Source organism: Lepisosteus oculatus, chromosome 2 (genome assembly GCF_040954835.1).
Source record: "Lepisosteus oculatus isolate fLepOcu1 chromosome 2, fLepOcu1.hap2, whole genome shotgun sequence".
NCBI classification, from domain to species: Eukaryota; Metazoa; Chordata; class Actinopteri; order Semionotiformes; family Lepisosteidae; genus Lepisosteus; species Lepisosteus oculatus.
This window is the reverse complement of record NC_090697.1, coordinates 68,724,827-68,739,119: the sequence shown is the minus strand read 5'-3', so window position 1 is coordinate 68,739,119 and position 14,293 is coordinate 68,724,827. Positions and strand designations below refer to the sequence as shown.

Genomic DNA, 14,293 nt, shown 5'->3' with positions numbered 1-14,293 from the left:
TTTCTAACAAAAAATGTTTTTTTATGATAGTTAATGAATCTTGTGCAAAAACAGAATGAAACCCATAACTGCAGAAGTAAGACCTAGCTGTCTGGTGATATTGATGCTTTACATTCATAGTGATTCCAATCAAAATGAAACATTGCATTGTATAAAATGATTTAATTTGTGAATTAATATTATATTTAGATATTATGCATTCAAACTTGTTCTACACCATAACTAGTACAATACCCTTACAATTTCTGATAAGATAAAGTCAAGTGAAGGGTAAAAATGCTTGGAGCTTGTATTGGCGGGGGAAGTAAGGTCGTATACTGATTAGTAGATATGTATGTTTTTCTCGTTTTAGCAAGTAGCCATAAGTGCTCATTTAACAAAGGATGAGTATTTGAATTTTTATTAAGTCTGCCAATTGGTGACAGTCTTTACATGCAATATTCCTTAGAGAGATTTGTAAGGTTTGGGCTAGTTTGCAGCACCTTCGAGTTTCATGGCAAACATTTATCGTAAAAAAAAGGGGTTCACTCCGGTGTTACTTCCTGTTGTTGTCCTCATCGGATATCACTATGCAAAAATGGGATGTTGCTGTACGCATGCTTTTTTCTCCAGGTTCGACCTGCTGGCACTGCTGAGTGCATCTCCCAAACGTGATCCCTGGTGTTCGGGATGCTGCAGGTTGTTTCTTTTTTTTACGTTGCAAGAAACTTGAACCCTTGGAAAGTGAAGGTGGACCTCTTTCTGCCCACTTCCAGATACTGAGAGCCACAGTTATACAGCCCTGAGTTGCCCTTTCTTTTGCAGCACGCTCCGAGCTCAGTTTTAGAGCGCCTCACTTGTGATTTCCTCACTGCAGGCTGGCCTTCTTGATGCTTTAGGGAGTTGGCACAGCTTGTGGGTTTTCTATTCTGGATCATAGACTTTGTCACTGCCTAAATCTGGGTATATGCGTTTTTTCAGTGTTGTTTATGAGGCTTTCTTTTGTGTGTCTAGTCGTACAGTATATCAGTGATGCAATTCCACAGTGATGCAAACTGTTAAAAAAAGCACTTGTTTTCAAGCAACAGCCATTCCAGTGTGTGTTGGAGGAGAAAACTTGGCTTTCACTTTTCTTCAAGTCAATAATATGGTCTTTATTCCCACTGCTTGTAGCCAAGTCTTAAAACCATATCTCCAACGCTTTCAAGTGTGGAGTTTTTATTGGTTTACTTTTTTCTTTTTTTAAAAAAATTGATTAAAATGTGGTTTTAACACTTGTTTTATTGGCCTTTGTAATCCTCAGCTTTTGGGGTCCCTGTCAGTTTATATTTGTGTTGTTTGCTTTTAATAATGTGATTCTACCTTTTTTCCATACCCTGTCATCAAAACTAGTTCTAACTTTATTGTGAATGGGAAAATATGTAGTGTTTGCAAAGGAAACTAAGTGTAAACAAAGTGTGGAGGTGCTGTTTGTAATTTGTTCATTTTCAAAGCTATGTCTTGGAAACAGACCCAAAGCATTGATTTGTACTGGGAGAAGCTTTCATTCATAGAGATTTTACAGTGCGTCTTTATTAGCGTCTCCAGTGACCTGACTAGGAGGGAGTGGGCAGTTTTCTTGACTGCTATTTTAGTATTGGCAGATCAGAGGCCATACCGATGCAGTCTTTAAACCCAGGAAGTGGAGGAGGATTGCCGTTTCTGAAAATTGTGATCTTTGTTCATTTTTTTTTCTTTAAACGAACTAAAGGGATCAAATAATGTCCTGTGGTGTAATTACACAGTGAAGGCCCTAAATCCTGTGAAGGTAGACTTGCCAAAATCATTTATTTTAGTTTAGAAAATAACTTTAGGTTTTAAATATTCTGCTGTTGTAGTTTTCTTCTGTTCACTGTTTTTTGAAACTGTACCCTTTAGAAACGTACCAGAGCAATATTGCAAGTAGACTACTACAGAGCTCTTATACTAGCTAAATGTCAGACAGATGAGTAAGATTATTCTTTGGAAAATTATACATACAGACCCTTTACTTTTTAACATTTCCAAGAAAGCTAGTCACATTGCCGATAATACCCAGTGATGTTGCCTGTAATTAACATTGTCGAATAATCTAAACATTTTTACATACTTCTTATGCTGTTTTCCTAGCAAACCACTATGCAATTTTTAGAAAAACGTCTTGACCAAGCTAACTAAGATGTAATTAAAGCATTCTACTGACTTCCATCCACTCTGTCACCATTCTGCTGTCTTAATCACCACAATTAATTTACAGATATTGCGGTTTGTAATAATGGAATGTGTTGTGAAAGTCCCATTGTGGTCACTGCTGAACGCAATCCAAGTTGTACATCTGTGCGGCATTGATATGTGTGAATATCCAGTGTGCAGTGGCTGTTTGTGTTGAATCCTGTCCAGTTCCTCTCATTGAGCCCGGACAAGCTTGTGTTTCTGAGCCATAGATGCAGTACTTAGGACATAACAGAAGGGTTACAAACGAAACGAGAGGAGGCCATCTATTCCATGTACCCCGCTTGGTACTTCGTTGAGCCAAGGATCTCATCCAGCCGTTTTGTGAAAGTAAGCAGGGCATCGCCATCAACGACGTGGGTGGATAACTTCTTCTGTACTCCCACAATCCTTTGAGTAAAGAAACGCCCCCTTCTCTCCATTTTTAATACACTTTCATATGTCTCAAATTGACAGATATCATGCAGCTTGATAAGTAAGGCTGTTGGAGAGAATTTGTTTTAAAATGGAATATTTTACCAGGTAGCTGCGTCAACAGGTGTAGGCTGCAACGGAACAGGTACAGGTTGATTCCAGGCTGAGAGATACTGTAAAACGAAAAGAAACGGTGTTTTGGCTGTGGGCCTCCAATTGCTGTACACACTCCCCAAAGAAAACTCCATGGCAAAAACTTTTCCTTACCTTTCAGCATGGAATGAATCTGTACCTGTTCATCTGGTCATTTTCACTGCTTATTGAATATTCTTTTAGTTAGCATTGTGAGATTCCAAATGTTTCGTTTTGTAAGTCTTGTCTGGTCTGCAGTTCCCATCTGATATTCTGTGCTCTTTATTGCCAAACCTAAGAGACGTGTTAGCGTGCTAATAAATTTGGGGGTTCCTGACTGACAAGCCTGGCTAGTCATGCAGAACTGTATTACCAGCAGTGTATGACAGGTACCATCATCAAGTTCCCAGACGTGTATGTGCAGTATATATATGAGTAATATTTCCTTTCTATTATGTTCTTTGTGCTTAAAGGTTTTATTACACACGTTTCAAAAGGTTAGTGTTTCTTCTTGTGTGGGTGTGTGTCACGATACTGGTGACTTCATTTTCATGAAGTCACAAAAGGTTGATTTTCGGTGGTTTGTAGTGTCCTCACTGGAACCTTTGTCTGGATCACAAAACATTTTAACGGGATCTTCAGAGAAGTTTTTTAAAATCCTGAATCCCTAGAAAAACCCATAAGAAAAAGACTTATTTTTGTTTCTAGCTTACATGGATTAGAGGGAACATTTTAATGTTCCAAGTTTGGTTTTCTCAATTTCGATGCAGTATTCAGTACCAAAGGATATCTGCCCCCTGATGACTATGGTTTGGCCAGGAAAACACAGAGGTTTTAAATTGTAATATCCTTTTTATTGAGGAATGTCTCTTATGAACAAATACTGCCTTATTTTATTTAATGACTTGTTCCTCCCATGTTCTCTGCTGAATGTTTTTTCCACATGAGAGACTCGGCAGCACATGATAAAATGTGGTAACCAGGTGCAATTAAAAAATTGGCATCTTGGTAATTGGGTGCAATTTGACCTTCAAATAAAGTATTCAAAAGCAAGTAAAATATCCTAAAGTGTTGAACATGTTCTAATACAGTGCTGACAGAATCCTCCTGGGTTAGTCGAAAATCTTGTATTTTGCAGACCTAAAATGTAATTTGTTCCTCTTAAATGTTTTAATGAAAGATCAAAGTAACATGACCAAATGGATAAAACAAAGACATAAGATGTTTTTGGACTATTTGATTTACCAAAATAATCCAACATTAAAAATCCTTGAGTAAATTAGTACAGTATGTGAACCCGATTCAGTAACTGGTGGCACCCCTTTTAGCAGCAGTGACTTCAGCTGTCATAGCACTTCAGTGGGGCTAAGGTTAGGATTTTGACTTCTGCCATTCTGGTGGATATCTGCTTGTACGTTTAGGATCTTTGTCATGCTGCACGACCTCACTTTGAGATAAGCTTCAGCTGACAAATGGGTGACCTGGTTTTCTCCACCTTATACAAGGCCAAATGCATGGTTTCATGGTTCTTCAGAAGAAACTCAACTTTTGACACATCTATCCTAAAAACATTTTCATCCAGGTGTTCTTTGAAGAGCCTGAGCGGGGCGACAATAATAATATTGCTCAATAATTGCTTACACTATATAGCGCTTTTCTGTCAAAGCGCTTTACGGGTGATGGGGACGCATCTCCGCCACCACCAATGTGCAGCATCCACCTGGATGATGCGACGGCAGCCATAGTGCCCCAGAACGCTCAACACATATCAGTTATCAGTGGGGATGAGAGGAGATTAATAGGCCAATTCATCGATATATAGACAATGTTCTTTTTAGAGAGCAGTGATTTTTTCCTGGCTGGCCCATGAAAACCATTGCCACCACAGGAGACGTGAACAGTGACTGTGACTTCCTGGATGATTTGCCAGGTTGCTCTTGGGGAGATCTTGGCAGGTCTCTGGTCCTGGGTGAAGTCACTGTGATTTTGCAACTTAAGTTTTATTTTTTGTTTTTATTTAATTATCAGTGTGGTTTTGAATGTTTTCCATTTGTCAACTGTCTGACCTACCTCTTTTCCTGAGAAATCCCTTTGATTGTGGCATGACATGTTTCCACTAACCTGTATGATACGAACCAAACTCCCAAAGTATCTGACCATCACATATGATAGCTCTGCCCAAACTCAGTACTTTTTTACTACTCACCCAATGAGTTAATAACCTCATGTTGATTACCCCCTTAACTGTACTTATTAGAGGTTTATGTATTTTCCATACGCTGATTCTAATTTATTTTTTCTACTCTGTATACATCATTACATCTCGATTAGACATTGAATTTTTAATTGAATAATTCAATTCTTAATGCCCTAATTCAGGTCCTCATTTGCTTAATTGGACACTTTTGAAGCTTTCCTTTGGTGGGGAGGAGATGGAAATTCACAGAGACTTACTGTACAAGCCTTCTGGACAGCAGCCCTTGAGGACCAGAGCTACTCTGGGGGTGAGGCAAGTGCCAAAAATGGATGATTGTGTAGCAAAAGAAATATAAAAAGTCCAAGCTGTCCCCCGGGTCTAGTGAAGTTAGTAAGACCACAGGTTGTAATCGAAATTTCTTCCTGTGCTAATATGATTTACTATTAATGAAAACGTGGATGGCTTGTGATAGACAATTAATGTAACACTTTTCCATTTTTTTAACTTATCCACTTATTAATTGTTCGTGATTTAACGAAGTTAAAGATCAAACGAAGCTGCTGCAAAACGCAACAGTTTCCCTAAATGCACACAATTCTGGAGAGATAGCGATGTTGGACCGGAGTTTGTTGAGCCATCGTTCCAAAATACTACTCCCCCCACACACACACACCCACATCAAAACTCCCCTCTTCTGTTCTGCTTTCATTCTTCCCGAAGTCCCGAAGTCGTGATCTGTGTCTCTTGGTAACCGCACGGCGAGTAACACCGTCAAAGCACCTCTTTGAAGCGAAGAGTCAGGGTGAACCGAAGTCGTGGAGAAAGCATTAAGAGGCAGTTTGCTTCCATCAACAGAAAGAACAGAAAAACGAATCGAGATGTAGACTGGAAATCGGAAAATTATCAACGAAGGAACAAACAAACAAACATTGAGATGAATAACACCTGCCCAGTCGGACCGTCGGTAGCCCTTCAGCCTGTGTGGGATGCGCTCCGCAGTCACGACGCTCTCCTGCTGTCACCGTTCTTCCCGGCTTTCATTGCGTTCGCGGCTCACCTGGCTATGTCTTTACCTTTCCTGGCTTTAGACCTCCTCGGTCCTCGCTGTGCCACGCTGCACCGATACCGTATTCCCCGCATCAGGGTCCAGCCGGCGAGTGTGCAGGTGTGGTGGCAGTGCCTGCTGAGGATAGCGCGCAAACACCTAGCGGTGATCGTCCCTGTCACCTTGCTCATCCAACGGGTGAGGACGCCGTCTCTGCCAGCCGAGGCTCCGAGCTGCGCCAGAGCCCTGACCGAGGTCACTTTGTGCCTGCTCCTGTTCGACTCTCTATACTTCGCCTGGCACATCTCCATCCATAGGTAAAAACCCAAATTACTTTTTTTTTTGTAATGTCAGCTCTCCTTAAACTGTTAACGACGCTGTTATTCTCTCCCGTGTCCTCGGAGTTTTAATGCAGCAATGTAAATAACATACAGGTAGTGATACTTCGCTTGCGCTGTCCAGAAAGAAAGTACACTTTTTATTAAAAAAAAAAAATATTTCGTAAGGTATTGTTGTTTAAATACCTATATGCTAAATTCTGTCATTTTAGCTTTAGTGCACAATACAAGCTGTAAATAATTGTATAGAAAAAACTGTAGATAGTCTTACCTCTACTGTAAAGCGTCATTACAGTAAAAACGACTGCATTGTTTACTACTTGTACAATAAAGTAGAAAGTACACGTAACCATACTTAACGATAATTAACATGCTTGCTGGGTTAGGCTCCGGCTTCCCCTGCGACCCTACAGTGAATGAAGAAATGGATGGATGGGTAAATTATGTTGGTTTTAAAACAGAAGAACCTGTGTATAGGAATAATAATATTAGAAATAGTAATATAATAGGAAACACTAGTGACGCGGTCTGTTGATGAATACAGACGAAGATACTGTAACTCTCCTTACTCTCTACGTGCTGCACCTTACTTAACCTCCGTTACCGCTTCTCTGCATTACATTCAAATAAAGTAAGTTATGCCAAAACCTACAGCTACAGATTACACTGTTTAGTGTGTTTTACAAAAAAACTACTGTAAAACTGTACATAATGCAAAGGGAAGAATTTTAGAAGTCCCCCCACAGAAAAAAACACCACACATCTGCATACGACACAGAAAAACTAAGTGCAAGACATTTACATAACTTAATTAAACAAAGTGCGGGGAGTGGGCGGAAGAGGTGTCGCAGATGTTTTATGTTTGTGCTTTCATTCTGTTTGCTTCTCAGTTTAAACGTTTAGCGATTGTAAACTATGACTGTTTCTTTTCCCCCTCCGTCTGTGAAATGCCAGCTGAATGCATAAAACTGCTTTGTGAACTGAAAACAGAAAGTTTGTTTTCCGCCCCCGGAAAAAGAAACATGTCCATGGATTCTGGACAGAGGTCCTGTAAGAACCCCCTTACTTACGGTGCAGTCCATACAGTACTGCGTTTTTTTAGAAGTCTTGAATTGTGGCTGGAGCTGCGTACACCGTCACCAGTAGAATTCTTTAACTGCGATCTGACCACACTCCAGTGTGCCAACAGATTTTCTGACAAAACGATCTAAATCCGTCTTAACTGGGCCAGTTTAATAGCCTCTCCCAATTATTCAGGTATAGGTGCCTAGAACCAGCAGACATACTGTAGGACACCTGCAGACACACACACAAGCCCACTAGGATACAGGCTGGGGACCTCTGGTTTACTGTACATCGCCACTTGTTTTATGTCTGAAAAGTAAAGCAAGTATTGACCTGTGGTGTTATGAAAGATCAGAAACTCTCCAGCATTTAGAATACAGGAGCCCCGCAAGATTGAGATATCTTTAGATATCTTACAAAATACACAACAGCTTTAGTCCTCAGTAAGTTGCTGCTCACACTGCGGCAGTTTTCTGATTCAAAACCATATTGTTTTGACATTTAACATGTGACTTCACTTTTCTCAGTGCGCTAGAATCTCATAATGAATGTTCATGGCATTTAGTGTCTGTACAGGGCAAGCTGCAGGTGGGGTGGTGGTTTAGCTTTGGTAATGAGGCAGACCCTTTCCAATAACCTACCAAATGTTCATAAGAGGAACTGGGCTTTGAACTTTAAATTCTGTAACCAGTGCAAAAGAAAGAATCTTAATTAATCCAGAGCAGATTTCACTAACAATGTACTTTAACCGAACACCGAGCATATTAAGATTCAATGCTTACATTGTCTTTAATAAGTTCACCAGGAGAATCAAGATGGAGTGATAATGGCGCAGATCTATAGCTGCTTGTTTTTGTTTTGCTTTATGATCATTTATTTTTTAACCCTAGAAAATCACATTTTAATGCGGTCATATAACTGTAAATTGCCCTATGTGCGACTGTTGCTGGTGACTTACGAGCAGCACCTTGGACATGGAATAGTGCATTTGGACATGAACTTTTAGTTTCATCTGCCTGTCTTGGGACAGTGGGGAGGATGTTGCATAGATCTGTGAAATAGATTCTTCACACCCAATACATCACATGCAATGGGTGAAACATAGTGAACAATCTCAGACCCGTGAAGAATATGACGTTTCCACTGAGTCATAGTTACTGCAGTTTTAGTGTGAGCTTTTCAGTTTTTTTTTCTCTCAACAGTAACTTTGGGGGAGCTAATAATTCCAGTCAAATGCTTAGGAGATTTCTAGGTATTGAAAGTGTAGGAGTGCGATAAAAAGAGTCTTCTGAGTGCACTGCAGTCTATCAGTGATTCAGCAAATGCCAGAGATAGAAAAACTTCCAACAACTCTTCCAGGCATGAAATATTTTCTGACTAACCAAGTAAAACAGATTAAGTGAATAAAGATAAGAATGAAGCTGGACGTAAATGTTGTCAGCATTTAAAGATTATACATCCATATGAATAAAATGCAGGATTCAGTTGTGTTTCCTAATAGAAACAATAAAAAGCTACTATTTAGAGTGTGGAAAGCATGCCTAAAAATATGACTTATCATCTTAAACAATTTTAGGAATAAAAAAGGATTTCTGATAGAAATTTGGTATGGAATTGTTTAACTGTTTAGGGCAGTAGTAACACACTCTCTCTGCAGAACAGACCTTCAGAAATCTTGTATAAGAACTAAAGAATGTAGAAAGGTTACCAACAAAAGAAGGTTATTAGACCCACCTAGCTCATTCGGGGACTAGTACCTAATTAAACCAGGGATCTCATTTAGTCCTGTCTTGATCCTGTCCTGTCAGCATTGAAACATGGCTTCTACCAGATTCCTACAGCCCTTTGTGGAAAAAATACCTCCTGTTCTCAGTTTTAACTGCACTTTCCCTTAGTTTGTACTTGAATTGTCTGCTTTGTGTGTCTCTGTTCTGAGAATGTCAGCTGTGTTGACCTTGCCTGCTCCTTTGAGGGTTGTGGATGCTTGAGTCAGGTCTCCTTGCAAGTTTCTCTGCCTGACATTCTCTTGGGCCTGTCCTGGGAATGTGTCTCTTTGCTCTTCTCTGGAGTGATTCCAGTATCTTATTTGTAATATGGTGACCCCATTCTACACAGTATTCTATTATTTTATTTATTTGTTTTAGATCAAATTCTGAACTATAACTAAAACAGTAAGAGAGAATAGTGGCCCATCAGCACACAGCTTCAACAGAAACCAGGGAAGTAATTTGATAATAATTAAATAATAAACACTGCCGCGCAAAGTACTCCTTCCCAATTCATGCCCTTATGTTCCAGCAACTGTCACGTGGTTATTTCTTTCTTTCCTGTTTTGAAAATGATTTTGGAATTGATTTTTGGCAGATGGTGCACATGACTGCATTTAGATGAGGGAATGTTTTAAATGCAGTGGAAAGCAGACTAGACCTTGATTAGTCAGTTGCTAGTTGGACTGAAGAACTTGAGAGTTACTGGGGAACTGGAGTCCTGGGGGAGACTGGAGCTTGATGGAGAATTAGGAATTGTGGATATGTGAAGTATTCTGTTTTGTTCTACTCTGTTGATTGAACAGTTGTATGACTGGTGCATTCTGCAGGGTACCACAGATGTTTCAGTTGATGCACAGTGCCCACCATCAGCACCGGGACACCTTTGCCCTGGCAGCCCAGGATTCCAGCATCTGGGAGTTGCTGTCCCTGCAGGTCCTGGCCCTCTCCATCACCGCCCTGCTGGGCTGCCATCCACTCAGCGAGGTAGTCTTCCACCTGCTCAATTTATGGCTGGCCGTGGAGTACCACTGTGGCTACGACCTGCCCTGGGCTACCCATCGCCTTGTGCCCTTCCACCTGCTTGGGGGGGCCCCTTTCCACCAAGCCCACCACCAGCTTCTCCGTGGCAACTACGCCCCCTACTTTACTCACTGGGACCACCTGTTCGGGACCTACCTGGAAATCCCCAAGGACAGACCAGCTCACCTTTTGCTGGGAAAGAAAAAAGACCTCAAAGACGCTGCCAGCATCTCCAGGACCTAGTTGCAAAGCCCTGACCTAAAAAAAATGGGGAAAGAAACAGAAAAGCTTGTCTTTGTTTGCAGTCTTCTCCTAAGTACAGCTATGCCCTCTTTGTAGATGTACCACAAAGAGAATTACATCCTGACAGCCTGCTTATATTTGTAAATTGATTATGTTTGTTTGAGGGCATTCTAATGTAAAGTGCTTTGAATATTTGGCTTGGGGGACTTACATTGTTGCTTTGCAGAGCTTGGGCCCTGAGATCAATTCCCTCGTGGGGTGTTGTCTGTGTGGAGTTTGCGTGTTCCCCTTGTGTTTGCATGACGTTTCTCCTAGTGCTCTGCTTTCTTCCCATGGTCCAAAGACACACTGGTAGGATAATTGGCTTTTGGGAAAAGTGCCCCTAGGGGTGAGTCTGTTTTTGTCTCTGTGTGCCCTGCAATGGACTGGCGTCCTGTCCAGGGTGTACCTCACCGTGCACCTGTTGCTTGCCGGGACAGGCTCCAGCTCCCCTGTGACCCTAAATTGGGAGGAGTGGTTTGAAGATGGATGGATGTGTAGCTTAGAATTAAGCTACTTGATGACAATGCCTGTGCAAAAATCGAGCTAACTGACTGAACAGTTGAGTTACAAACCTTTTAAATTGTGCTTCTGTAGAAAAGTACTCCATGTTACTGTTTTCATCATGTGTGCTAAGTCTTGAAGTATTTGTTTGAATCCGTGTCTTGGAAGCAAGTCACTAATCAGCCTCAAAGTGTCTGTTAATTTTTAAAGATGTGCTGCAGATGTTTCTTTGGATAGAAATATACAAAATGACTTTGTTTTAAAAATGTATGTAGATTGATGTCTCTGAAGGGGAATGATTGTCTTTAAAATGATGAGAACACAAAGGTCTAGATGGCAAATGGCATTCATTTGAGGTTTGGAATACAACTCTTTTCTATTTCTGACTGCGAGGTATTTCTTCACCCGGGCCGTTAAGGGACTTGGCAAGCACTCTTATTTTTAAGAGACTCCATAATCTACTGTATGTGGACAATTGTGTCAGTACCATCAAGGCCTGTGAGACTTTGCTGGACTCCACCTAATAAAATGCACTATTGCTTTCTATCTCAGGGCTTTTTAACCAGTCGTCCTGGAACCCCACTTGGGTCATCAGCGATTGTCCAGGGGATCCCCAAGAACCAAGAGAAACTTTTTTCTGCAAGTACAGCCATATGCAAATAAGTACTCTGACGCAGTGTTAGTGCAGCTGCTGAACCCCCTTTCTGCTTTTAATGTTTTATAATGGCTAGAAATATTATTCTTAAGAATGACACACATCCATGTGATTATATGTTTAAAATGGAGTTCTTGATGAACGTCTTAAAATGGGAGTCCCCCAGCACTGGGAAAAAATTGAGAAATCTGCTGCTTTAACTCGTGCAAAGGGGCGTATTCTGGGTGTCTCTTGAACTTCAGGATTTTCTGCTTCTGATTATTGCCAATACGAGACTCAGTCATATGAAATCCCCTTGACCGTGTCTTTTGAGATCTCTTTTGAGACTCTGTCTTGCACGTGGTGACTCATCACACCCACCAGATCTGCTGGACTGGTGCGAATGCTGTTACAGCCTCGTCCATGGATGGAAGGCTCATCAAGGTGTGCTAGTATCGTTTCACGAGGAACAGCAACACCTGAATGGACTGAAAACTGTCTATTGCTTAGTCCTAGTAAGATTTGGCTCGACTCCTTGGCTGTGGGACAGGAGAGGGAGGAGTGACAAAGAGGGAGCTAGAAATGTGGAAGAGGGCTGCAAAGGAAGATGATCACAAAGGAGAAAAGATGGATGTGTGGTATGTACAGTATTATAAATAAAGAGTGGTATTTATAGGGCTGGCCTCAGCAGAGATGGGCATTAAAGCTGAACAGGATTTAGTGAGTGAGTGCATGTGTGTGCACGAGCCCTAAGATTGACGTGCGTCTTGTCCAGCATGTATCCCATCTTGTGCCCGATCTTGGCCAGGATAGGCTCCCCCATGACGCTATATTGGAACGGTTAGAAAATGGAAGGATTGATAGACGGATTCATAGGGCCGGTCTAAGCAGAGATGTGCACTAAAGCTGAACACGGTTTTCGTGAGTGAATGGATGTGTGAGCAAGCATCCCTGTGATGGACTGGCATCTCATTCAGGATGTAGTCCTCCCTTGCAGGTTAGGCTCCAGGTCTCCGAGAACCTATAAGCATAGCAAGGTGCCAGAAAATAGTTGGATGGCTTTACTTCCCTGAAAAATCCACAGTGCATCCCTTCAACAAACAGACAACTGCCTGGTGTCTAAGTTCAGTCTGACATTTCAAAGACCTATTTTGTGTATTCCCCCCCTTCCTCCATCTTTCTGACACATCCCCGAGGACTGCAAAGCGTTTTGAACAGAGGAGGGGACCCAGTCCACACAGTCCACATGGATTTGGGTGAATTAAGAAGGGAACTTGAAGAAGATACGACTGTTTGAGTATGGAGTGGAGTTTAGTCAGAGCACTAGAGCTAACACCTCCTCTCTTCTGAGCAGTGCCATAGGATTAAGGATTTAGTAATAATAATAATAACAATTGCTTACACTTATATAGCGCTTTCCTGGACACTCCACTCAAAGCGCTTTACAGGTAATGGGGACTCCCCTCCCCCACCACCAATGTGCAGCATCCACCTGGATGATGCGACGGCAGCCATAGTGCGCCAGAACACTCACCACACATCAGCCATCAGTGGGGAGGAGAGCAGAGTAATGAAGCCAATTCATAGAGGGGGATGATTAGGAGGCCATGATTGGTTAGGGCCAATGGGAAATTTGGCCAGGATGTCGGGGTTATATCCCTACTCTTTTCGAGAAACGCCCTGGGATTTTTAATGACCACAGAGAGTCAGGACCTCAGTTTTACGTCTCATCCAAAGGATGGCACCTGTTTACAGTATAGTGTCCCCATCACTATACTGGGGCATTAGGACCCACGTGGACCACAGGGTGAGCGCCCCCTGCTGGCCCCACTAACACCTCTTCTACCTCTACCTAACACCACTAACTACCTCTAGTAGTCTGAGGACTTAAAGGACTTAAGGATTAAGGACTGCAGTTCAACATACAAAGGGCACCACCTAGCACAGAACAGAGCTCCTGGTCACCACACTGGGACGATGGTATATAAATTCTTGTTCAGGAGGAAGAGCGCCACCTAATGGTCCATCCACACCACAGCAGCCAAGTTTTCCCTTGATGTCTCTTGACCCAGAACTGATCTGCAAGCCATGCTTAGCTTCATAGATCTGACAAGATCAGGCTACAAGGAGCTTCAAAGAGGACTTTATCTGGAAACAATACCAAAAATTACATATGAACTAATGACTCCATGGATAATTCGAGGCTCAGGGCAGTTAAACACAGTGAAAACGTATTAAAATAATATATAACCACAGCAAGGGTCAAGTAAAGCTACAGCAAAACCCACCAAAACGTCGCTGTACACTTTCATCAGCCAATGATGTGACTGGTTCGATATAATGTGTGAAATTAAAAGTGAAACCAAGAAATACATATTCCATGAACGTCTTGCAGCAACAGATAACTTTCCCAAACGCTGCTTTGAAGCTACTGCAGACTGTATAACCATCTGCTTCCATCTAGCGGTGAAGATTAGAAATATGAGCATTTCTATTCAATTACAAAACATAAAGATGTTTTGTGGTACAAAAACGAGCAGAGGAACCTTATCGTATCGAGGACAAAAAACAATACATCTGTTTCTATCGTCCATTTTCTCACTATCATGACATGAGTGTTTCAGTGTATTTTCCCTTGTTTAAAAAGTTTTTTATGAACATAAA

The 14,293-nt window shown here is 41.5% G+C and overlaps 1 protein-coding gene across 1 annotated transcript; it reads left to right on the top strand.

The window, feature by feature from the left end:
- The first annotated feature begins 5,698 nt into the window (after positions 1-5,698).
- On the top strand, positions 5,699-13,015 carry LOC102688217 (cholesterol 25-hydroxylase-like protein). Its single transcript, XM_069181697.1, has 2 exons — positions 5,699-6,334; positions 10,017-13,015. Exons 1-2 carry the CDS (start codon positions 5,907-5,909, stop codon positions 10,450-10,452), a joined length of 864 nt encoding a protein of 287 aa, XP_069037798.1. The 5' UTR covers positions 5,699-5,906; the 3' UTR covers positions 10,453-13,015.
- The last annotated feature ends 1,278 nt before the right edge of the window (positions 13,016-14,293 follow it).

Coding starts and splice junctions, on each gene's coding strand:
- LOC102688217 (XM_069181697.1), top strand. CDS start 5,907: ATGAATAACACCTGCCCAGTCGGACCGTCGGTAGCCCTTCAGCCTGTG. Junction 6,335..10,016: donor TGGCACATCTCCATCCATAG/GTAAAAACCCAA, acceptor TGCATTCTGCAG/GGTACCACAGATGTTTCAGT.